This window comes from Chenopodium album, chromosome 22 (genome assembly GCF_948465745.1).
Source record: "Chenopodium album chromosome 22, dcCheAlbu1.1, whole genome shotgun sequence".
NCBI classification, from domain to species: domain Eukaryota; kingdom Viridiplantae; phylum Streptophyta; class Magnoliopsida; order Caryophyllales; family Amaranthaceae; genus Chenopodium; species Chenopodium album.
This window is the reverse complement of record NC_137855.1, coordinates 2,598,437-2,623,243: the sequence shown is the minus strand read 5'-3', so window position 1 is coordinate 2,623,243 and position 24,807 is coordinate 2,598,437. Positions and strand designations below refer to the sequence as shown.

General features: G+C 34.3%; 1 protein-coding gene and 1 pseudogene across 2 annotated transcripts; both read left to right on the top strand.

Annotated features, from left to right (window-relative positions):
• The first annotated feature begins 4,538 nt into the window (after positions 1–4,538).
• LOC145605703 (urease accessory protein F pseudogene) lies at positions 4,539–7,205 on the top strand (annotated as a pseudogene). The gene is made up of 2 exons (XR_014105134.1): positions 4,539–4,850; positions 5,849–7,205. The product of XR_014105134.1 is annotated as an urease accessory protein F pseudogene (transcript).
• A 2,603-nt stretch (positions 7,206–9,808) lies between these two features.
• On the top strand, positions 9,809–15,001 carry LOC145604907 (transcription factor GAMYB-like). Its single transcript, XM_081660893.1, has 4 exons — positions 9,809–10,659; positions 11,519–11,894; positions 12,851–13,841; positions 14,360–15,001. The coding sequence occupies exons 2-4, from the start codon at positions 11,532–11,534 to the stop codon at positions 14,650–14,652; spliced, it is 1,647 nt and encodes a 548-aa protein (XP_081517019.1). The 5' UTR covers positions 9,809–10,659; positions 11,519–11,531; the 3' UTR covers positions 14,653–15,001.
• Positions 15,002–24,807: the final 9,806 nt, after the last annotated feature.

The window sequence follows — 24,807 nt, the reverse complement described above, 5'->3', positions numbered from 1 at the left end:
CATTGATGATGCTAAATACGGTGTTGTTCGTACCAATTTGCTCTCACAACAACCCCCAGCCACGCTTGAACGAGCTTATCAAGCTCTTCTCCAAGAAGAACGCTCTAGAAGCATAGCTCTCACCAAAACCCCTGTGACTAGGGATGATGCCCACGTTTTTGCTCTGCCCTCTGCTGACCGAAAGCAATTTCAGTCCCCTGCTCGTGTGGACAAGTCTAAGTTATTTTGTTCTCATTGTAAACGCTCGGGTCACGACAATTCAGGTTGTTTTATGCTTTATGGATATCCGGATTGGTGGCTCGAACGATACGGGAAAAAAGGGGGGGCTGCCTCGGGTTCCTCTGCCGTGGCTGCTCCTGGCAGTAAGCAGGCTGCCCAGCCACCTGCTGCTCGTGCGTCTGCCTCGTTCAAACCCCCTGTGCGCGCCAATGCCGTGGGCAGTAGTGGTGGTGATTCTTCTGCTTCAGATGATCTTTTGGCCTTGCAACCGGAACATGTTCGTATTTTATTAAATATGGCTACTAGTCATCAAGAACGGTTGAGTGGTGAGTTTAATTCCTTGTCTTGGATTATTGATACCGGCGCTTCTCATCACGTCACCGGTGATGAGTCTTGTTTACTAGATGAGCAATCGATCTTACCTTGCCCCGTTGGTCTTCCGGACGGTGCACAAGCATTAGCAACAAAGGAGGGTCGAGTGGCTCTTGCCGATGGCATTATTCTTGAGCATGTTCTATTTGTTCCGAAATTTTTTTGCAACTTAATTTCGGTCTCTAAATTGATTGATGATTCTCACTGTTTTGTCAAATTCACTAATTCTTTATGTGCTATACAGGACCAACTCTCGGGGAGCCTGATTGGAGGCGGTGAACGATTGGATGGACTCTACTATTTCCGACGTCTTCCCAAAGTATGTGCGGTGACGAATCCGAAGGTTTCTACATTCGAGCTATGGCATCGTCGTATGGGTCATCCGTCGGATAAAATTGTCAAGTTAGTTCCTGCTGTTAGTGTTAGCTCTAGTAGCAAATCTTTAAGTAAAGCTTGTGATATTTGTCCACAAGCGAAACAAACTCGGGATAGTTTTCCCAATAGTGATAATAGGGCTAGCCGTATTTTTGAATTAATTCATTGTGATTTGTGGGGGCCATATAAGACGCCGTCTACTTGTGGTGCTCACTATTTTTTGACTATTGTTGATGATTTTTCAAGAGGTGTTTGGGTTTATTTGTTGAATGATAAAACCGAAGTTTATTCTTCTTTTCTCTCTTTTTTTGCTATGGTTAAATGTCAATTTGATGTTACTGTCAAGTGTGTACGAAGTGATAATGGTACGGAATTCAAACACTTAATTCTGTATTTCAATGACAATGGCATTTTATTCCAAACTTCTTGTGTTGGTACACCTCAGCAAAATGGTCGGGTAGAACGAAAACATCAACATATATTAAATGTGAGTCGAGCCTTAATGTTTCAAGGGAATTTACCAATAGGTTTTTGGGGAGAATGTGTTTTGGGGGCGGTTTATTTGATTAATCGTACTCCTTCTACTTTGCTAGCCAACAAAACCCCATATGAAATTCTTTTTGATAAGGAACCTAATTTTGATATTTTGAGGGTGTTCGGGTGTTTATGTTTTGCCCATAATCAACAAACTAAAGGCGACAAATTTGCACCTAGGAGTAGGAAATGTGTGTTTGTGGGATATCCTCATGGTAAAAAGGGGTGGAAGGTGTATGACTTGGCAACGGGTGATATTTTTGTCTCCCGTGATGTCAAATTTTTTGAAGATGAATTTCCTTTTGTGTGTGGTGATGGAGTTGGCGACGCTAATGTAGAGGTTGATGATAATGTTGGGGTTGATGTTGATTTTTTGGATGATTTAGAGAATGTTTTGGAGTTGGGTGAAGCTTCTCTTACACACGATGATACCCCTAATTCACCTCTTAATACCACTGCTTTTGATGCTACTACTATTGCTACTCCTAATGCTGCTACTGCTACACCAAATGCTACCCATACTGCAACCCCTGCTGCTGATTTTTCTGCTCTAAACGCTGCTGCCACGCCCCATAATGCTGCCCCTCACTCGACAGTTTCTGCCTCGGAGGTGGCTGCCACTGGCAGACTGGACCGCAGCCCAGCCGCGGCGCCCAGCTCTGACCGCAGCACCTCCGCGGCCCTCTCTGATTCTCTGGACAGTGGCTCGGATAGCAGCACTATGGCTGATCCAAGTCACTCTTCTACACCTTCAGATACCTTGGATCGTTCTCAAAGGGATAGGCACCCTCCGGGTTGGCATCGGGATTACGTCGCACATACTTTAACTCTTCCGGGTCCATCCATCTCTCCAAGTTCACTGTCTGTTCCAAGCTCCTCAGGTACTCCTTACCCTTTAGCACATTTTGTGAATTGTGATAAATTTTCTGTGCGACACCGTGTATTTATTGCAGCTATTGATAAGATGGTTGAGCCACGTAATTTCAAGGAGGCAATGCAAGATGAGGGATGGAAAGAGGCAATGCAAAAAGAAATTGATGCATTGGAAAATAATGGTACATGGGTACTTGAAAAATTACCTCCGGGCAAGAAAGCTCTCGGGTGTCGATGGGTCTATAAAGTCAAGCTTAATTCTGATGGCACCTTAGAAATATTGAAGGCTCGTCTCGTTATTTTTGGTAATCATCAAGTTGAAGGTATCGATTATAACGAGACTTTTGCTCCAGTTGCTAAAATGGTAACTGTTCGTGCTTTTCTTGCTGTTGCTGCTGCAAAGAATTGGGAATTGCATCAGATGGATGTCCACAATGCATTCCTTCACGGTGATCTTGATGAGGAGGTTTATATGAAACCTCCCCCTGGTTTTCATGGTGCTCAACCTGGTATGGTGTGTCGACTTCTGAAGTCGTTGTATGGTCTTCGGCAGGCACCTCGTTGTTGGTTCTCTAAATTGGCCTCGTCTCTGCAAAGGTACGGATTTCAGCAATCCTACTCTGATTATTCTCTCTTTACTCTGCAATCTGGGTCTATTCAACTAAGTGTTCTGGTGTATGTTGATGATTTGATAATTTCTGGTAATGATTCTTCTGCTATTTCAACATTCAAGTCATACTTGAGTGACTGTTTTCATATGAAAGATTTGGGTGTTTTGAAGTATTTTCTTGGGGTTGAGGTTGCTCGTAGTCCGGAAGGCATATTTCTATGTCAACGGAAATATACACTTGACATTATTGCAGAGTCTGGTTTGCTAGGTGCTCGTCCGGCAGGTACTCCTATTGAGCAGAATCATGCTCTGGCGAAATCAGAGTCCTCTTTCTTTTCTCATCCCGAGCAGTATCGACGACTTGTGGGTCGTCTGATTTATTTGTCTTTTACTAGACCGGATTTGGCATACGCGGTGCATATTTTATCTCAATTATGCAACAACCGCGCCAGGACCATTGGGAGGCTGCTCTTCGTACGGTGCGGTACTTGAAGGGATGTCCGGGTCAGGGTATTCTTTTGAGTTCAGATTGTGATTTACATATTACAGGTTGGTGTGATTCTGATTGGGCAGGTTGTCCCTTGTCGCGTCGTTCTATCTCTGGTTGGTTGGTGTTTATTGGTGCTTCTCCTGTATCTTGGAAGACTAAGAAACAGGACACGGTGGCCAAGTCTTCTTCAGAGGCCGAATTCCGCTCAATGTCTAAAACTACTGATGAGTTGAAATGGTTAAAAGCCCTTCTTCTGAGTTTGGGTGTCTCGCATCCCCGTGCTATGAGTTTGTTTTGCGATAATCAATCTGCTTTGTATATTGCGCAGAATCCTGTTTTCCATGAGCGTACAAAGCACATTGAGGTGGATTGTTATTATCTTCGTGATGCGATTCAGGATGGTCTCATTAGTCCGTCTTATGTGAAGACAACAGATCAATTAGCGGATATATTCACCAAGGCTTTGAGTAAAAGTCAATTCTCGTATTTACTTGGCAAGTTGGGCATTTGTGACTTGCATGCTCCAACTTGAGGGGGGGTGTTAGGGCCTATAATTAGTGTTCATATTGTATAGTTAACGGGCCTATTTCTTGAGCCCTATTCTCTTGTATAAATACTCTACTCTTTACTCTAATGAAACCACGGAAAATCTTTTCGTGACAATAACATACATAGTAAAATATTATAAGTCATTACTAAGAACGTCCTTTTGCCTTATGTCAGGTTACCCAAAGGATTCGAACACCCAACCTATTACAAGAAGAATGGTTATTTAACCATCTAATCCAATTGACAACTAAGTTATATACATGAAAATATGTTTATAACTGATAATCATAAGCACTAATCTTTTTAAAGAAATAAAGACATTATAAATATCAAATGCATATAATCACAAAGTATAATTAAAATAACAACCCGGTGCAACGTCCAGCCTATACACTAGTTTTTAATAAAAAAAATATATGGATTTGCTTCAAAATAAAATATTTTTTTATTTAAAAAAAAAAAAACTTTATAAAAACCACTAATAAATAGCAAATTGATCATTTGGATCGGATTTGGGTCGGATCCGTAAATATTTTTGGATCACATCGGGTAACAAAGTCACAGTTCCATACTTCCAAATATCAGTTGAACAGAACTACTACTCCTGCATCTTATTACATCCGCCCAATTTATTCACTCTTCCAATTTTCTTTTTTTTTTTTTTTTTTAAATTTATAGATTCCGATTTTCAGTTTCACTTCGTTTGATAATCTATTCCATTTTGTTTTACTTACAAATTCCAATACATTTGATTTGGTAGCAAATTAAGAACTTCAAACTTCAATTATCTACATTTATCCTGCAAATCAATTCAACAGCAATTTTTAGGTAATTTCTGCTCTATCTCAATTTTAACTTTGTAATATTACAGTTATTGTATTGATTTGTGTAATAATTTTGTATTGTTAAATTGGAAATGTGGAAAATTTGTTGTTAATTACTGGGATTAATGTGATTGATTTCATTGATTCTTATATTTGAAATGTTTTGTTGATAATTTAGTTTTGTTGATCGATGATTTAGATAGGTTACATATGAAAGATTGTATCATTGTATGCCATTTTGTTTCCAATCTGAATCATAGCTATAATTTTACATTGACGTTTGCAAGGTATTTTACATATTGATGATCATTTAGAGATTAAAATGTTCAATAAATTTGGTGTGATCATGTTACTCTAATGGCTAAAGTAGTACGCGCTATTCTGGTTGTAAATTTGTTTGATAATAAAATAGTGTAAACATCTAAAAACAATTAGGGTGTTTGATTGAGGTTGACAAAAATGTTTAATCAAGGATGTTGCTTACCTAGTTCGATTCCCCTTAGGTAAGTGGAACTTCTCATAGGAAACCGGACATATTGAGGTCTACCATGGAGTATACCTGACATCTAAACCGAACAGGATGTTTGCGTTTTGTGTATCGAGCTTTGAACCTTAGCATAAGCATTAAACCTTGGGATCTGCCATAGTTTTTCTTTCATTTTTGGTTCTTCTAAGGCGTAAAGAGGCCCATAGAGCTGCTGATTGAACTCACAATACAGATGTCAGGCTTGGTATTTGTAAATCTGTAACGCTTCTTCTATTGGTCGTATAGTATAGATTTTAGTTCAGCAGCATCTCTGTGCTTGATTTTGCAATGTGATATCGAATTCTGCTGTTTATTTGAGGTCTTGTCAATAGCAATTTACCTTTGTACTGAACAACTTATACTGATCCTGTATTGACCTGAGGCTCTTGACTCTCTGAGTCGCTGAGATATTAGTACCCTTGAAGTGTCTGCACTGCCTGCTTAAGTGCTTATGCAAATTTTCATTGTAATGCTAGATTGTCTACATCTAGGCAGCTATGCTCTTTTAAATGGAGGGCGTGATGGAAGAAAAGATAGGACGTGACATATATTCATCTAGCAAATCCTTGGAATGGAGCCTATGGCAGCTTCTCGATTCCATTTTACCAACAGGTGGTTTTGCACTTTCATTTGGCCTTGAGGCTGCAATACAATCTCGTTTAGTCAATAACCCTGAGGATCTCCAGACTTTTGTGATTCAAGTTTTGCAAAATACGGGGAGCTTACTACTTCCTTTCGTACATGCTACAACTATATCACATGACATAGAAACTTGGCATAAACTTAACAAGATGTTGGATGCTATACTAACCAATGAGGTAGCTCATAAAGCATCAACTACCCAAGGTTCAGCTCTTCTGAGGATTGCTGCAGCCATGTTTACAGAAGTACCTTCTTTGAAAACCATGAGAGAACAGTCACTGGGTGCTAAGGCTATTTCTTCCCACCATGCTCCCATATTTGGACTTGTTTGTGGGCTTCTTGGAATTTCTCCTGATATATCTCAACGGGCTTACTTGTTTATCACACTAAGAGACGTAATCTCTGCTGCAACAAGGCTGAATTTGATTGGGCCTCAGGGTGGTGCCGTTCTGCAGCACAGGGTGGCTTGTACTGCCGAGAAGATTTTGATGAAATGGAAAAATTGTGATGTTGAGGATGCATGCCAAACTGCACCCTTGATCGACGTTGTGCAGGGCTGCCATAGCTACCTGTTCTCTAGAATGTTCTGCTCATAGGAGTCATAGGTGAATGTTAGGGTAATGTTATATATAGCCCTTAGGGCTACATATAAGCATTAAATATACTCTTGAAAATTGTATAAAATAGGAATTCATGACAAAAATACGCGCAAATCAGTGTGTTTTTGTCATGATTTTCGAAATTTAAACAATTTTCTAGAGTATTTTTAATGCTTATATATAGCCCTTAGGGCTATGTATAACATTTTCCTATATTTTATTTGCCCGAGTTGATGTTATTATCTACGTGGTTGTGTGGTTGAACATAAGATGATGGTCTAACACGTGAATTTTTTGCTCGCTGAAGTTCCTGTTCACGTCGTAATCATCTAACCTCAGTAACCTGTCTCGTAAACTAATTGGCCGTTTGGTGATTGCTGGTTCACCTTTCTGTTGTGTGCTGATGTTGGGATGTTCCAACATTTACTCTTTATGTCAAAATGTAATTTAGTTGTGCTGTAATGTAGACAACGTAAAATATGGATCAATGAGCCAAAAGCCTGAAATATGGCTTCCTTTGCATTTCCTCTCAACCATCATTTGTATCTATCTTCATGCTGTAATTATATGCATGGACTTACAGCTATCAGTTGTATCAGGATGATTTATCTTTCAAATTGATTTGATTTGCTGTAGTTTCAGTTTAGTAAATCATTGAATCATAGTCAATTAAATTACTTAAAATTATGTTATAACAAACGGAGCCACGGAGGGAGTATATAGTTCCATCTGAAATTGTTTACCCAAATAAAATTTCATCAATCAAAGACCAAACGTCACCATGTTTTCTTAATTACTTTGAACCAACCAAAATTTACTATCTTGTTAGATAAGACTTTGGCCCTATTTAGCAATAGCATATTTTGTAGTGAGTAGTGTTTCAACCAAATCAAAACACTATTTGAATAAAAAAATTAGTGTTTGGTATGATAATGTTTCATGCAGTGGTTGGTGTCTCGTAGCATTCTGGTAGCTTTTCTCAAATGTTAAAAATGTTATTGGTTGACAAGTAGTAAAGGGCGTATGACTTTTACTTTATTTTAAATATTTCAACTGTTGTTTTTGCCAAACACTCATACTTACTAGCAAACTCGACCTTAGGTGCTAACATTTTCCAACCTCTAATTGACGACTACACACTACTCTGGTACTCACCACTGAAGCTACCCACTACCGCTAGTTTCACCAAACATAATCTTTAACTTGCGAAGTAATAAGTTTTAATATAAAAGTAATTCAATAAAATAATTTTATTTCAACCAAAATATTTCAATTTCAATAAATATCTGTTGTGAATCTATGAATAGATCTAAAATAAATCATAAACTAGGATGTGTTTAGTTTGCATTCATGATCTTATCACTTATGTGGCCTGCACCTCTCCTTCACCCAAAAAAATGATCTTATCACTTATTTCAAATCAAATCAGTTTGTATTCAAATTTATCGTTTATTTTTCATCGAAATTTTTAACTACGTAATGAATAAAGCAGCGAAAACTATTCTTCGAAAAAATAAAATAAAAACTACGATTTATAAACAACGTGTTTTATGTTTGTAATATCACTAAGTACAACATAAGTGTAATTTATACTTAAATTTCTAAACTTGAATATAAACTGATTTGTTATAGTTTGAAATCTTTGAATTCAAACTAATCTTCTAGAATAACCACGAATCAATAATACAACTTGCAATCAAGAGATAAAGTCTATGAAAATATTTGCAAAATTGGAAAAATGATAAAATAAATCAATAATTTACACAAGCATTAAATTGACACTTACATTCAAACCTCTACATTATCGACTATGCTTAATTCACCTTATTTTTTTGTATATGTGACCGGAACTTATATCTTTGACCTGAATTGCTCCAATTGTCCTAAGTGGCTGAATCTTGACTTCATACGGATGTCAATCTACAATGAAAACAATATATAAATGAGGTGTTATTATTAAGGCTTTGTTCACTTCACCTCAACAAACATAATAGTAAGGAAAAACAGTTTCACTTCAGTAAAAATAAGTTTAGTTCTGTAAAAATAATTTCAATTCATTATAAATAAGTTCAGTTTGGTAAAAATAAGTTCAGTTCACTAAAAATTAAGTTATCTTAAAGAACAATTATTAAAGAAAATCAGTTAAAATAATTTCAGTTCAACAAAAATAATTTCAATTCAGTAAAATTAATTTAAATTCAGTAAAAATAATTTAAGTTCAGCAAATATAATTTTATTTCAGTAAAAATAATTTCAATTCATCAAAAATAGGGTGAAGTGAACAGAGTATAACTTGTATTTTCTATCCAAACTTTTATATATGGTTGGCGTGGCCACATTGTGTGGCTAGTCATTATGGGGTTACCTCATTAATGTTATAGGGGTTAGTTGGTCAATGTTACAGGGGTTATGTACTTCGATTGTTAATAGAGGTTACTCAATCAGTGTTAAGGGTTATTTGGTTAGTGTTATAGGGGTTAATTTGTCCAACTATATAATGTGGGTATCCGCACTCAAAACGCGTTGTTTATAAATACGTAGTTTTTATTTTATTTTTCGAAAAATAGTGGTGATTGGGACTACACTTGGTAAGGAGGGATTATCCCAAAGGGTGAACCGATAAAACACAAAAAAAAAAAAAAAAAAAAAAAAAAAATAAATAAATAAATACACACAATAATTAGACATCTGATTTATATTTTGCACAAATACTAATACAAGAATGAGATCTAAATCTATTGACTCATTCTCAATTCAATCCACAAATATCTACATCAATTTTCAAAATTCTTTTAATTTTTTTTTAATTAAAAAAAAGTGCACACGAGTCTAACAAAGTACAAAAACTCACTCATCAAACATTTGAGGAATAGTACTACTCACTACTATTATTAAACCATTAAAAAAGATCCCTTCTAATAAAGGCAAACTTCTCCTTCTATAATAGGAAAATCATTATGTCAAAAAGGAAATAATTAAGTCAAAACATTACATTATACAATAATATCATACTCATTAACTATGCTTTAATTATTCTCTTTATTTCATGTGATTATTAATTAATTAAATAAAAGCAACACTTTGGGCCTACTATATGTCAAACCTATTTTAATATTTTGACCCAATATTAAAAAATAAAAATGTAGGTCTAATTTTTTTTAGTACGTAGTATTTGTCTATAAAAAACGCAGAAAAATAAAATTGAAGAGAGAGAAAGAGGGGGAATGAGGAAGAAGAAGAAAAGCAACAACACTTGGGAGAAGTAGCAAAGCTGTGTGTACTCTCGACCTAAGCTTTCTCCCCTATTTTCACTCAAATTACGCCATTTTTACTCTCTCTCTAAAACTTTAATCTTTCTCTCTAAAAATATACTTGCGTTTATCACTCTACTTTCTCTCCTTATTTTCTCTTCTTTCATACTCAATCAAACCTGTTTCCTTTTGATCGCTCTTTATGTCTTCTTCTTTCTTCGATTACGGCTAGTTTGAATTCCTGATTTTCCCTTTTTTTTTTTTTTTTTAATTTTGGTTTTCTTCTCATTTCTCCTGTTTTTCAATTTTATTTTTTTTATAATTTTTTTCTAGATCTGATTGGGGTTCTGGTGTTGTGGGTTTTCTGAAATTGATGAGGGTCGAGATGGGTTTGCGCTGATTTTCGAAATTTGAGTTGAATTTTTTGGGGTTTTTTTTTTTTTTTTTTGTTGAGATTTTTTAAAAAATTTGTACTCTGATTTGATCTGAAAAATCGTGAATTTCTAAGTGTATTTTTCCCTTAATTTTTTTTTTGGGAATTTTGGGTTTTGTTTTTGATCTGAATTCTGTGAATTAAGTTTCAGTCAAGGCTGATTTTTTCTTCTATCCGATCAAAAGCATTGTAATTCCTGGATTTTTTGGTACCAATTTTTCATATTTTATTATAAAAAAAAATAAAAAAATCAGTTGATTAGCTTGATTAGGCTCCAATTGGTCTTAATTAGGGCATCACATTGTGGGAGTTATCTGGGTGGTTGTTGAAGATTGTTCACCATTGCAGTTCAACTGTTTCAGGTAAAGTGTTTAATTTTTCCTCTGTTTATTAAATTAGTTCAATTATTTTGTTGTTGAGAACTAGTTTATTCATGAAAAATGCAGAAATGATTCAGATTTTACTGTGATTGGTTTCAATTGATGTTAGTTGTGATTGAATTACCATGTAAAACTATGGAATTTTGAGCAGAAAGTAGCATATATTCTATGTCCACTTAAGTATGATTTATGAAATTGAGAATGATGAAATCCAATCTGTTTCATGACATTGTTATGATTAGTTATCGTCTTATTGGTATCTCATCTGTTTTCATTGTTATTGGTGTCTGTTGATGCTGTTTTAAGTTTCCAATTGACCTTTTCGAGCTGCTAGAAATGATCCTGAGGAGCGCGCAAACGGGAGTTAAGATGGCTCTTATCCATGATTTGCTTCTTTGGTTGAGCTTGCATTGTAGAATGGCATTTTGTTACTCTGTAGAGATGTCATCTGTGATTGTTTGATTGTGTTGTGCCTTGTCTGTCTTGTTAAATGAGGACTCGAGAGGTATATTCCTGAGGTGTTGTTCATAGAATGAATGCTAGAGTGTATTGTCAATTGCAAAAAATTAAGCCTAATTTGGCATCTGTCAGGTGGATTTTGTTCTGTTTTTTGCTCCCTTTAAAACTTGTTTGCACCCTGCGATTTTTTTGGCATATGCACTCATATTTTTTTCCTGCTTGCGAAATGCAAATGTACCTTATTGTTGCTTTACCATGACAACAATGTTGCTAAATCTATTTGCATAGTTTTTTGTATTGCTTGTTTTTTGTCTTTAGGATGATCTAGTTGTTAAGCAACATCATTGTTTCAATATTCTGATGGATTGCTGACCAACTTTAGGCAATCTATTGAAATGATTGAAATGACAAGCGACAGTGACAAAAAGAAGGCTGCAAGATGTCGTAAAAATTCCCCTGGTGCTGAAGAGGTTTCGAGTGGTGGGAACTCTTCTGGGGGAAGCTGTCTAAAGAAAGGTCCGTGGACATCAGCTGAGGACGCAATCTTGGTGGAATATGTCACAAAGCATGGAGAGGGAAATTGGAATGCAGTCCAAAAACATTCAGGACTTTCAAGATGTGGAAAAAGCTGTCGTTTGAGATGGGCAAATCACTTGAGACCTGATTTGAAAAAAGGATCATTTACCCCTGAAGAAGAAAATCATATCATAGAACTCCATGCTAAGATGGGTAATAAGTGGGCTCGTATGGCTGCAGAGGTACATTTTTAGCATCTCCCTTTAAAAATTTGTCATGCTTGTTGCTTTGAACTTATGGGTTCCCTTGAAGCTTTTTCATTAGCTGTTCTTAATATCAATTTGTTGACTACATGTTTTAATCACATTTAAACATTAAAATTGTGTGTCATATTTCAACAGTTCTCACATTGCGCTGAATATTTTCCTGCATCTGAAAGTCAAAAATCAATGTTTGTTTTTCCTTCCTTTGGAAGTGAATCATTCTATCAGTCTGTGATAGACACTTGGTAGAGATTTTTTGTACCCGATGTGTGGTCTCTTTTTTTTTTTTTTCAGAATAAGCTAAAGGCATTTATTATTTGTTTAGGTTGCTTCTTATGTGATGACTCTGGTCGATTACTCAATCCTAGTCTCTTAAGAGAGGGGAGGAGGGGGGGGGGGGTGCATTAGGCAATTACTTTTGAAAACGGATCTCATAGTCTTAACTTGTTTATTATTATCCTGGTATGTAAGTAGCTGATTGCATCAAAGGAAAAATATGATGGTTGCTTGTAAGGCATTTTGTGTGCTACAGGTAAAATTTAACGTCTGGCTAAATTGCTCTGATGTTGCTATGTCATCTGTTGGACTCAGTTCTCTGGTGGGAATAATGTCTCACTTTTCGCAGAGTGAAATGTTGGTTCGGTTTATTTTTCTGTGCACTTTCAACTTCCTGTTTATCTTGCTTGCAATTTAAATTTAGTTTTGAATATTACTTTAATTGCATCCTTTTTATAGCTCATTTCTAGCTGATCATGCATATCATGTGATGTTTTCTGCTAGACTTTCATCACATATATTCAGCAATTATTCTTTTTTATATTTCACCATTTCTTTTTACCTTATTCTCTGATTCCTCTATTTCCCCATATCCTAGTTTCCGTATATTTGTCCTAGCTTCCAATATGTTAATGCTTATCTCATTTACTTCCTTTCAGTTGCCTGGGCGTACAGATAATGAGATAAAGAACTACTGGAATACAAGAATTAAGAGGCTGCTACGAGCTGGCTTACCCATTTATCCTCCTAATGTTAGTAGGCAAGCAAGGAATGATAGTCAACAAAGTGAGGAGATGATGACATGCCAGAGTGGAGACATGCACCATTCCGAATCCTCAGATACAAATAGTTTTCAGATTCCTGATGTAGAGTTCAAGAATTTTGGGCTTGATCCTGCTTTACTTGATATTGCTCCTACAAATCTCCTCCCAAAAGGTGTGAGCTCATCTAATAATTATGGTTTAATGTTTTCTTCATCATTGAATCCTCACAAACGCCTTCGAGAGCTGGATAGCCAGTTCCATGTTACTGTCCCAAGTACCAGCAATACTTTTCCTAAATTTGAACAGCATGAAGATGATCCTTTTGGAAGGCTTGTCCCTGTGCAGCCTCTTTGGTCACCTCCTATATATGATCCGGATTTGAATATCAATGGAACTTCCGCGATTGATGTTCTTGGCAGCCATGCCCCTATTAATGGCAATTCCTCTTCTTGTGAGCCTGTTTCCGAGGCCATGAAGCTGGAGCTCCCTTCACTCCAATACTCAGCATCTCAAGTAGGTAGCTGGGCTACTCCATCTTCCCCGCTGCCCTCCCTTGAGTCTGTTGATACTTTAATCCAATCCCCCTTGAGTGAGCACACTCAATCAAATTGCCCTTCGCCGCACAACAGTGGCCTGTTGGAGGCAATTGTGTATGGATCACAGTCGAAGTGCTCAAATTATAATTCACACCAGCAGGGTTTAGACACTTCTGTCATGGCTGGTGATGTTGTTGAATCTTCATCACGAAATGTATGTGAACCAAAATGGGATGCTTGTGATCCAATGTCACCACTTAGTCATTCTGCTGCTTCTGTTTTTGTCGAGTTCACTCCTGTTAGTGGTGGAAGCTCATCAGATGAACCCCAGTCAGCTGAGACTATACCAGGTTAGTAATTTGTTTCTTGCACCAACCTCGGTTGTAATACTTTTATCATGTTAGATATGCAATTTTAATCAATAGTCATCAATCTTCCAAATACCTGTTATAGCCATTGAGTAAATTTGCCTTTGTGGTCTCAGAGTCACAGGATACAGCTTGACGCAAGGGACATAGGGAAATTGTTAATTAGTTTAGAAATAAAGATGGATAGTTTTCTGCTTAATAATTGGACACAGGACTATTTACTTCTGAAGAGGGGCGTAGGGAAGCTAGTTCTTTCATTTTGATCCCAACCAAGATCATCTATTAACATTTTTTTTTTAAATAAAAAAAAAAACAGCTTGAATTAGAGTAGATTAACCCTCAAGACAACTTAATCTAATCTCTACTGTTCTTTGTTATTACTTTTAGCTGTTAAATTCTGTTCTTTCTAGTGCTATGTAATTCTAGTAGTCTATACTTAATATAGGGTAGTCTGTATCTTTGGTTTCTTACATCTAAAAATTTAAACTAATTTCATGCAGGCAAATTTGACTGGATATCAGCTGAATCAGATGGGAAGAAGGACGTTTCGTGTCCTTTAGAGTATTTAAGGCCTGATGCTTTGCTGGACTCATATTGGTTTAGCCATCGCATTGGGCGCAGCAAGGAAGAATCAATCACAGGAGATTTTGGGGCACTTCTGGGTGATGATTTCAGCTATGAACACAAACAAGGCAGTGCTCTGCCTTGTGTTGAATCAAACCAAAGTTCTGGGCTGGGAACTTCTACATGGGATACCATCTGTGGAGTCTACCCGTTCACAAAGAACAATTGATTGTGCGTGATTTGACGCATTCATTTCAGACCTTGAATTTCTTGCTTTAATATTTGGATTTGATTGGCTGTATTTCGTTGGAAAAACAAGTTCACTGTGATAATACTTAGCTCATGCTTTGTATGTTGTTGATGTAAGAATCTTGGTTTTTGGAAGACCAGTTTTTGTTGTTGTGAAAAGAAGAAAATTTTAAAACTAGCGGTACTGTTTAGATGACGAGTACCGCTTGTTTTTTGGGTTTCGATAACTGTTATCGTCGTCTCCGATCATCTCTTGATAAATCTGTTTGGTGTGAGAGACATTAAGAGTTGCATGCAAGCATTGTCATTAGTCTTGAGGTTTTATGTCAAATGGCATTCAATCTTTTGTAAATTTTTTGTAAACTTTTATCTTTCTGTGCTAGTGTGCTAATTGTTATGTAAAAATTTTATCTTGCTCGATAATCTTCTTTTGGTATTATGCTTATTATAGTGAATTTAGCAATCAGGTATTTTGGTCAAAACAAGTTCTATTACTATTAACAGAGAAGAACAAAAATTCGAGAATTTGATGCTGCTGCTAAAAATACCCACCTCCCAGCGCAAGCGAAAAAACTAAGGTTATGATCTCGCTATAAAAGGGAAGGATTAAGTCAAAATAATAGATAAATCAGCAAATTTCATGTGTATACGATGCACACTATACGTCAAAATAATAGGTAAAACGGCAAAATTCATGTGTACACGGTGCACACTAAAAGTCTAAACATTACGGAGTAGATCAAATGACGACAAATTTCATGCGTACACGGTGCATACTAAATTCATTGTTGTGCACAATGATCATGGGCGTGGCCGTGTGAGATATCCCCTTTGCAAGTAGCTTCACTGGCTTGTTGTTTCATTGTTTGTTGCACTTGTGTGCTATTGGTAACATTGACTACAGAGTATTCTCATGGGCTATGTATAGGAAAAAAAATGTGTACTTCGTATAATATAAGGAAAAGATCTATAAACGTGTCTTTTACATTAAGGTAACAATTAATTTTATGAATCAAAAGGTCAATAATTTGAGCTATAAATGTAAAGTTACTTAACTTCACGCCAATCAATGAAGAATGATGGTTGTTTCGTGTGCAACGTACCAAGTACGAGCAGTTGATATCGACCAGGCCAAGGCACAAACCTGGATGATGATTGTGCCTCCAAAATCATGTTATCAATATTGCCTTGAATTTTTTCTACTGCCCTAGTTCAAATTTTCAATATACTTTATGTCTTTATGTGATTATATTTGGATCATGCTTCGAGTGACTGTCAATCTGTCATTATCATCTGATGACACATTTCCATGTTAATGTCTTGCTAATGTCTATAAGTAGAAGTAGCTAATGTCTTGCTAGTGGACCACGTAATCCAAGACTCGTAACCTTGCATAAGTTGCTTTTCAACCCCTTACTCTAAAAATTGGACTATTTGTTACGATATAAGTCAATTAACTAAGAGCTCAATTAATAAAATTAAAAAAAAAAAAAAAGTGCAAGTGATTTTCTACTTATTTCTTACTCCCTCCGTTCTCGAAAGAACGACCCATTTGGCCTAATTTTAGTCTAAAAAAGAATGACCCATTTGCATTAAAACACCCACCAATTTGCAACAATATTTGTGCAAAATTAACTTCCCATATAAAAATTTGATTTTCCATTTAATTTTGTTTCTTTCTTTCTCTGTTTTTTTACAAACCCTATGTAAATTATCTTTTCAATATACTTTTACTTCTTTTTATTTAACTTTCTTAATACCTGCATAATCAACCCAAATGGGTCGTTCTTTCGGGGACGGGGGGAGTAATAATTCTTTCTTTGTAAATTTAATAGATTTAGGGTCTGTTCACTTCAGCTTAATTTCAGTTCAACTCCAATCAGTTCAGTTCAATTCAACTCCTAATTTCCTTCTTTCATAAAATATTCATTTCAGCTCTATTCAATTCAGTTCAGTTCAGTTCAGTTCAGCTCCAATCAGTTCAGTTCAGTTCAACTCCAATTACTTTAGGGGGCGTTTGGTTCGCAGAGTGGTATAGGTTTGGAATCAGGAATAGGGTTAAGGTGGTATCGGGTTGAAATTTGATACTTAATACCATGTGTTTGGTTCAATTCTGGAATGAAATATCATCCCTTAATTTCATGTATTTGATACCTAAGGGAATGGAATGAGCCAAACCCACCTCCCCCCCAAGGTTTCTAAACCCCATACCTCATGGGTTTGAGGTATGGGTTTAAAAATCATATTTTTGGCAACCAAACATATGGTATGGGTTTTGGTCATTCTAAACCCATACCTCATACCTATAATCCGCGAACCAAACGCCCGCTTAGTTCAGTTTAGTAAATGTGAACATGCCTTTGATTGGTTAATAAAATTAGATTCTATCGTATAAAAAGGGTTAGAGTGGGAGATAGATATGGTTAAGTTATTGTTGATGAATTTTATCCTATCACTGTACATGTAATTATCCTAATTAAGCTAGCTAAACCCAAAAGAAAATACTCTGTATATTCATTGTCATCTCAATTCTCAAATCGCTTAGCTTATGTTATCCTCAAGAATGTGACTACCAAAAGTATCTTTAATTTTTTATTTCTATTTTTCATCAGCTTCACCAAAAATTACAAAATATATCAACTCACAATTTTTTTATTTTTTTTTAAGTAAGAGAACTAATAAACTATCACACATTCACACGGTATTAATGTGAGAATCGATTAATTAGTGGTGTATTCTAAATTTTGAATTGAACATTTCATGAAATAAGTGAAAGACTGGGGCCTAAATTAATCTTGTTGTACGTAGTTATAGTATACGTACAGGCCTGTTCACATTTACTTAATTTCAGTTCAGTCCACTTCAACTCCAATCAGTTAAGCTCCAATCAGTTTAGTTCAGCTCCTAATTTCCTTCTCTCATAAAATATTCATTTCAGCCCAGTTCAGCTCCAATCAGTTCAGTTCAGCTCAATTTAGTAAATATGAACAGGCCCCTAGTATTATATTAGTCGATTTAACAACTAATCGAACAAATATATTAGGACGCAATGCAAAAGTGCAAAATATATACACTCCCTTTTTTTCATTGCAATTTTTGAAATGTTACACTATTACAAATTTATGAGTAACATTAAGTACAAAATTAATGCATATTTCTTTTATCATATTTTGTGATTTATACGTTAAGTAATTGAAATAATGTTTAATCTTATTAGAGATATTAATGATATAAAATGTGCATTAGTCATCATAGCAAACGTGAAACTCTCATCAATTGTTACAATTAATAAGTAATAGAGGAAGTTAGTAATAAGATACAACTAATACTTCGTATGTTAGAGCTTGTTCACTTTAGCTTAATTTCAGTTCAGTTCAGCTCATTTCAGTTCAGTTTCTAATTTTCTTTTCTCATAAAATATTCATTTCAGCTCTATTCAATTCAGTTCAGCTCTAAGCAGTTCAGTTCAGTAAATGTGAACAAACCCTTAGTTGCATAACTGCAAGTCTACAACATGATAAAAAAGTGACCACCGTTGTGTCCTTATTATTGAAATTAAATTTATTATTGTCATGTTATATGTTAACTACTACGTACGTACTATTAAACTCAAGATAGATTGGAGAAAACGGTTTAGCCCGACTTCTAATAAGTATTAGAGTCGGTTTGCACCATGAAAATAATTATTTATCGGTCATAGAATATCATCAATCCTTATTCAAATTTTTTTTTGTAGAGTTATAAATTTACTTTAATTATTAACTTAATTATATTAAGGGCTTATTCTCTTTAGTTTAATTTCAGTTCAGTTCCTAATTTAGTTTCCTTCTCTTATAAACAATTCAATTCAACCCAGCTCAGTTTAGTATATCAGAACAGGCCCTTATTTACTTTATCTTAATAAATTTTGAGTATGGATGTTAAGGATTGGTGGATTAAGACATAGGCCAAATAGTGCTTTGAGTAATTCAAACACAAGAAGTTGTCTTCCTTTTCCATTAGTTTTGCTAATTACTCTCAATTTAATGCAAAGTCACAAGAAATTTGTATTTTAGGAATTAAATCAAAAAATTATTACTAGTATCTAAAATTTTAGGAAATAAATAAAAATCCTCCAATCAAAATCTTATCTTTTATATTATATGAAATAAAATAAAAATCTTCATTAAGGAAAGTGTTAAACGGCTCTTAATAATAATTGAACCCTAAAATAAGGAAAATAAAATAATACAGGTGTAAAATCTTGCAAGTGGCAAATAAAAATAAATAAGGTAAGTATGTATTCCAACAAATAGCATTTCATGTAAATTGCTGATAAACGTTTTCAAGAACATGAAAAGCTTGGAGTAAGGACTAAGGAGTTCAAATTGCAAGAAACCGAAACGGCCGGTTTGCGGTTGTAACAGATCATTATTAATTTCATTTGGATGTTTATTTTAAAAGTTGGTTTTGCTATCCTCTACTTATTTTCACTTGTGGTAGAAACTTCTTTGAATTTAAGTGAACTTATCGAATTAAATTGACTTAATTGTCCTTATTCCCTTTGGACTAATTCAGATTCGGGGATCAGAGTTCTAGGTGCCGTAGGTGGTTACGTCCCACTCCTCTCCCTATTGTTGTTGCAAGGGATCAAACACGGATTTTCCCTTCCAAGTTATACTTTCAAACTAGATTAGAAAATTATTAGGATTCATACATCATTTAAAACCTAAACTTATTATTACTGAGTATATGTTATATTGGAGTATTTATTATTTGATTTTTTTTAATATTTTTAATCATCAAAACTTAATTTATAAAGCTTGTATTATTTTTATTAAACTTAACTAATATTATTAAATTGAATTATTTTTCATTAGACTTAAATCAATTTCTTTAATTACAATATCAATTTAAGGTGAAGAAACTAGTGTTTTAATTAAACTTATTAGCCGTTATGAATTAAATAATCTAAAGATATCAAGTGACGATAAGATGAACATAATATGACTTAAGTCCAAACATGTTTAGCTTAAGAAAAAATAAATTTTAAAGAAATTGAATTTTAGAAAAATAAGTGTTATACGATTTAATTAGCATATAGCATAAGTTCAGATTAGTTCATTTAAGAGCTACAAGGTTCAATATGTTAATACAAAGTCTGAATACAGTGAAAATCAAGTGTTAAAACATATCATTGAGCTAATTATTTATTTTTTTTGAAAGAATTGAGCTAATTATTTAAGTTTGTAAAAATAAGAGATACTTTAATTCAGTTTCTCAATTGAAATATGTCATTAAATCAATTCGTCAAAAATTATATCCAAAATTTCATTTAGGAAAAAATTGAGTACAAAAAAAATCAAATACATTAAAACAAGTTTAAACATTTTAAAAGTTTACGTGTTTAGCTCAGATAGTGAAAATTAGGTGATAGTAAACATAAGTCCTTAATTGTTAAAGTCATATGAAAATGTGAAAGTATATACGAGACGAAACTTCAACAAAAGAGGAAACAAGATTTAATACGTGTTAAAAACCTTGTATGCATGATCGAGTTTAATTTGGTTAATCTTGATCAACTCTATCGTATAATAACATAATTAATGTGGAAAGTAATGGGCTTGTCGTTTAGTAGATTCGATATAATTTAATACTAATCTAATCTCATTTATCATCATACATTGGCTCTCAAATATAAGAATATAACCGATTTTAAAAGTTAGCATCAAACCCTAATTAGTAAGAGTAAGTGACGACATACTTCGTATTATACAATAGAACTATAGAAGTATATTATTCAAAAAGAATTAAATTAAACTTTATAAATCTTTATTTTTAAGCACATTACTCCGTATCAAACTTCACAACAAGTATTAACCAAACCCCATAAGTAGAAGATCTCCCATTGACAAGTGATGAAGTCATGACCTAGTCATCACTTAACAAACAATAATACCATCAATTAAATAATAATTAAAAATTATAAATAAAAGTGTTGAAAATTAAATACGCACAAATAATTGAAACAACAATAAGGAAATTTTATTCAATTCAATTCCTTCTCCAACTTCTATATAATACTCACCCAATCATAATCCTATGTTTGACCCTCACCCCCAAATTTTTTTTTTTTAAATTTTTTTTTTACTACCCTTAAAAATCTCTATTTCGTGTCAAAAATTTCCAAAAATAAAAATCAAAAAATTAAAAAAAATCAAATAAAAAAATCCGAAAAGTCTTATTTTAATCTTTTTTTTTTTTTTTTTCTATTTTCCTATCTCTCTTTAAATTGAGCTGCCTCTCTTTGTTTTCTCTTAAAAAAGCCCTAACTTAGCTTCAATTCTTCATTCAACTCAATTTCTTTCTTCTTTTCTCCTTTTATTTTCCGCTCTCTTTCTTTGTTTTTTTCCCTTGTTCAACTCCAATTCAATGGATCCAAATCATCCTGACAAAAACAAGCTCAAAATCAAGCTCAAATTCCCATCAAAAAAACCTACTACTACTCCTCCTCCTGATGATGAGGAGTTAGACAAAGGCAAGAGCCGAGCCGAAGCCGAACCCGAACCCGAAGAAGTGGTAAACACTAACAAAAAGGTGTGTCCACATTGTTCAAAAGAGTTTAGTAACGGAAAAGCACTTGGAGGTCACTTAAGAATACACGCTATTGAGAAAGACTATAAGCCGAAGAAGCAAAAGTTCGTAGTCGGGTCAAGTTCGGGTAGTCAGGAATTCTGGTGTAATATTTGTGATCGAAGGTATCGTTCTGAGAAGGCTCTTTATGGTCATATGAGGTCTCACCCTGACCGAGGTTACCGCGGTATGGAACCGCCTAACGGGTTCCCTACTGAGGATGAGGATGAGGATGAGGAAGACGAGGATGAGGATGACGGCGGTGTTAGAGAGTTGAGGTGGAGGGTTACTGGGAAGAGAGGACAGAAGATCATGGATTCGACGATGACGGAATCGTCGAGTTTCGAGGCGGCTGCTACTGAGCTGATGTTGTTTATGGCTAATTCTGTAGGAGTCGAGGATGAGGATGAGGACGAGGATGAGAATAATGAGGGTGAATTTATGAAGAAGGTGAAGAGGTTAGTTAGGGAGAAATTGGGTAAGAAAAAGATGGAGGAAGAGGAGAAAAAAAGTGGGATTAAAAAGGAGAAATTGGAGGAAATTGAAGGGATTTTGAAGGAACAAGGGTTAAAAATTGAGGAATTTGATGAAGATGAGTTGTATTTTTTGCAAGATGATTTGGGGATTTCTAGTGTTTTTGCTGATGATTGTTATTATAATTCGGATTCGAGTTCGAATAATGAGATTGTTGTTGTTAGTACTAAATCTGATAAGAAGAAGAAGAAGGATAAGGATAAGAAGAAGAGGAAGAGGGTTTCGGGATTCGAACCCGAGTTTGAACGACCTAATAAGAAGCCTCATAAGAAAGATGATGGTGATGATGGTGATGGTGGTGATAATGATAATGTTGATTCGCCGCAGCCGGCGACGCAACTTGATTGGCCGTGTTATACTTGTGGGAAGATATTCAACAGTCATCAAGCATTAGGAGGTCATAGATCAAGTCATAACAAAAAGAATTATTCAAAATCTTTATTAGCCCTAACCCTAGCTCAAGATCCAATTCAAGGGGGTCAAGTTCAGATCGATCAAGGGTCCGGGTTAACCGATGTGGGTCCAGGGAGTAGAAGTGGAAGTGGTGATGAGGAGGTTAAAAGTGTTGTTGAAGTGGGTGAGTCCTCTTTGTCCTCACCACCCGCACCCGCACCTGCTCAAACTCAAACTAGCTCACCTTCTGGTCCTTCTTTCGAGTCATCACCGTCTGCTCAAACCAGCTCCGGTCAGAGGGATCGTCTTCCTTATATGATCGATTTAAACGTCTCTTTGATGGACGAGGAGGAGGAAGGTGGTGATGGAGTTATTGATTCAGGATTTTGAAAACTTTTTCATGCTAATTAGTAATTCAATTTACTTTCAGTTCTTAGCTAGTCAGTTGTAATCTTTGGCTTGTTTCATATATATCAAAGTTGTTACTTGTTAGTCAGTTGTAATCTTTTGCTTCTTTCATATATATCAAATGGCATGAATTTATTAAAGTAATGAGGGAAAATACATTGGAATTATACATTGTATAACAGTAATTATGGGATTCATAATGACTATATAAGCCAAATTAAAGGATTTAATTATCACTTTCAGTTTCTGTATGTCACTTGTCAAAAAATAAATAAATTTGTATCAATGGTAATCTTTTGCTGAGACCTCAATTTTGGTATCTTCTAGACTTACTACAAATTAGTTGTTTTGGCCTTAAAAAAAATAATTTAAATTTAAGCGAGTATTATTTTTCCTTATAAAAAAAAAAGCGGGAAAATTTGTTTATTCGTAACAAGTTAGAAGTCTTGCACGCGGGAAAATGACCAAATTAAGCGCCTTAATCTTAGGAAGTGTAAATTCAAAATACAAAACTAACTTTTGGATATTTGCATATGTTTGGGCTGTTATGAAACAAAGTGGGAATGTATATATGTTTATGTTATTTAATTTGTTACACTATTTCTGTACAAGTTTTGATCGCCAAAAAGTTTATGTTTATTAATTCGGAATTGGAAGTACGTATTATAAATTCAATTTTTATTTTCTTAAGTCAATAAACTCTAGATTGGAAAAAATACATATTCTGTATGATGATTATTTAGTTTAACTCTAACTGATAGAGTTAACTCACACATAATACGTAAGTAAATATTCTCTACACATTATGCTTAAATATGATTCGTCAATTTATGTGAAGATAAATATACAAAAAAGAAGATAAGAATTGGAATAGGTGTATATGAACTTCTTAATTAACCTCGATAAAGATGAAATTAGACTATTTGCTATGAACTTGGATAGTATTGGGTTAATTAACATATTCACTTTTACACTAAATTTCTTGGGGTTTTTTTTTTTACTAGTGTGAAAAGGTTATTTGCAATTTCTACAATTCACGTTTGTTTGACCAAGTATTTTGGTATGCTGTAAATAAATAAATAAGGAATGATGAATAATTATATATTGCAACTTATATGGTAAATAAAATGATAATCATAAAAGTGGTAAATTTTGGTTATAAAATCTCAATTTACCATCTTAAATTGATACTCTATGATTTTATTTTACTCGTATAATTTACCAAGTGAGCGGAAAAATGAGGTTCACTTATCTTTGAAATGATTATATTGTATTTATTAGAAGATTATATGCCATGTATATATATATTATAAGATTTGGTATCATATACGAAGTATATACTTGAAACCTTTGATGTGGTTGTGCATGACATCTTGGCATGGAGCTGGAGATCGAAAAATTGCAATCTGATCATAAATTGGCCCAAAGTAGCAGATAATTCATCTTTGGATTTAGGAAGATTTCCGTGAACAATTACGGAGTACTCGTATTATTTTGATAACACTAGTTTACGCGTGATTTTTGTTGCGTATTTCTTTTAATAATATCATTACTTTTTTTTTTTTTTTTTGACAGCTTTAATAATATCATTAAAATTTTATTCAAATTACAAAATTTTAATGTTTTCACAATATAGATTAACTTTAATCCAGCAACATGTGGTTTAAAATTATACGAAGTAACCTTTTTTTTTTTTTTTTTTTTTTTTGAAAACATACGAAGTAAACTTCATTATCATATATCTTATTTGCCAAAAAAAAAAAAAAAAAAAAAACTTTTGGTCAATATTAATTACTAAACAAACATAAATAGATTGTTAAGTTACTGTACTTGATTGATGATTCCATTGTTTTTTTAACTACTTTCTCATTTTTCTCCTCCTCTCTAAAACAAACTCACCCATACATATAAATTTAAAAATCGTGAATTATTTATAAACTTTTGAAAAAGTTAGATTTTTTTTAGGATTAAAGAAGTAGAGGATCGATGAGTAATTTAAATTTCAACATGAGATTGAGATATTTGTTGATGTTCCCTCCAATTCTATAAATCCGATCTTTCCATATATATGATTGTATGTTCACACTTGTATATCAAATCCTCAATTTTATATTAATAAAAATAAATTAATATAATAAATTTATACTGATAAATCATAGAATTAGGCATAAAATGAACAATTATATAT

What these genes read in the sequence shown, in the direction of transcription:
- LOC145604907 (XM_081660893.1), top strand. Translation starts at nt 11,532, where the DNA reads ATGATTGAAATGACAAGCGACAGTGACAAAAAGAAGGCTGCAAGATGT. An exon ending in GGGCTCGTATGGCTGCAGAG is followed by an intron (nt 11,895 to 12,850) that starts GTACATTTTTAG and finishes ACTTCCTTTCAG; the next exon opens with TTGCCTGGGCGTACAGATAA. An exon ending in GTCAGCTGAGACTATACCAG is followed by an intron (nt 13,842 to 14,359) that starts GTTAGTAATTTG and finishes AATTTCATGCAG; the next exon opens with GCAAATTTGACTGGATATCA.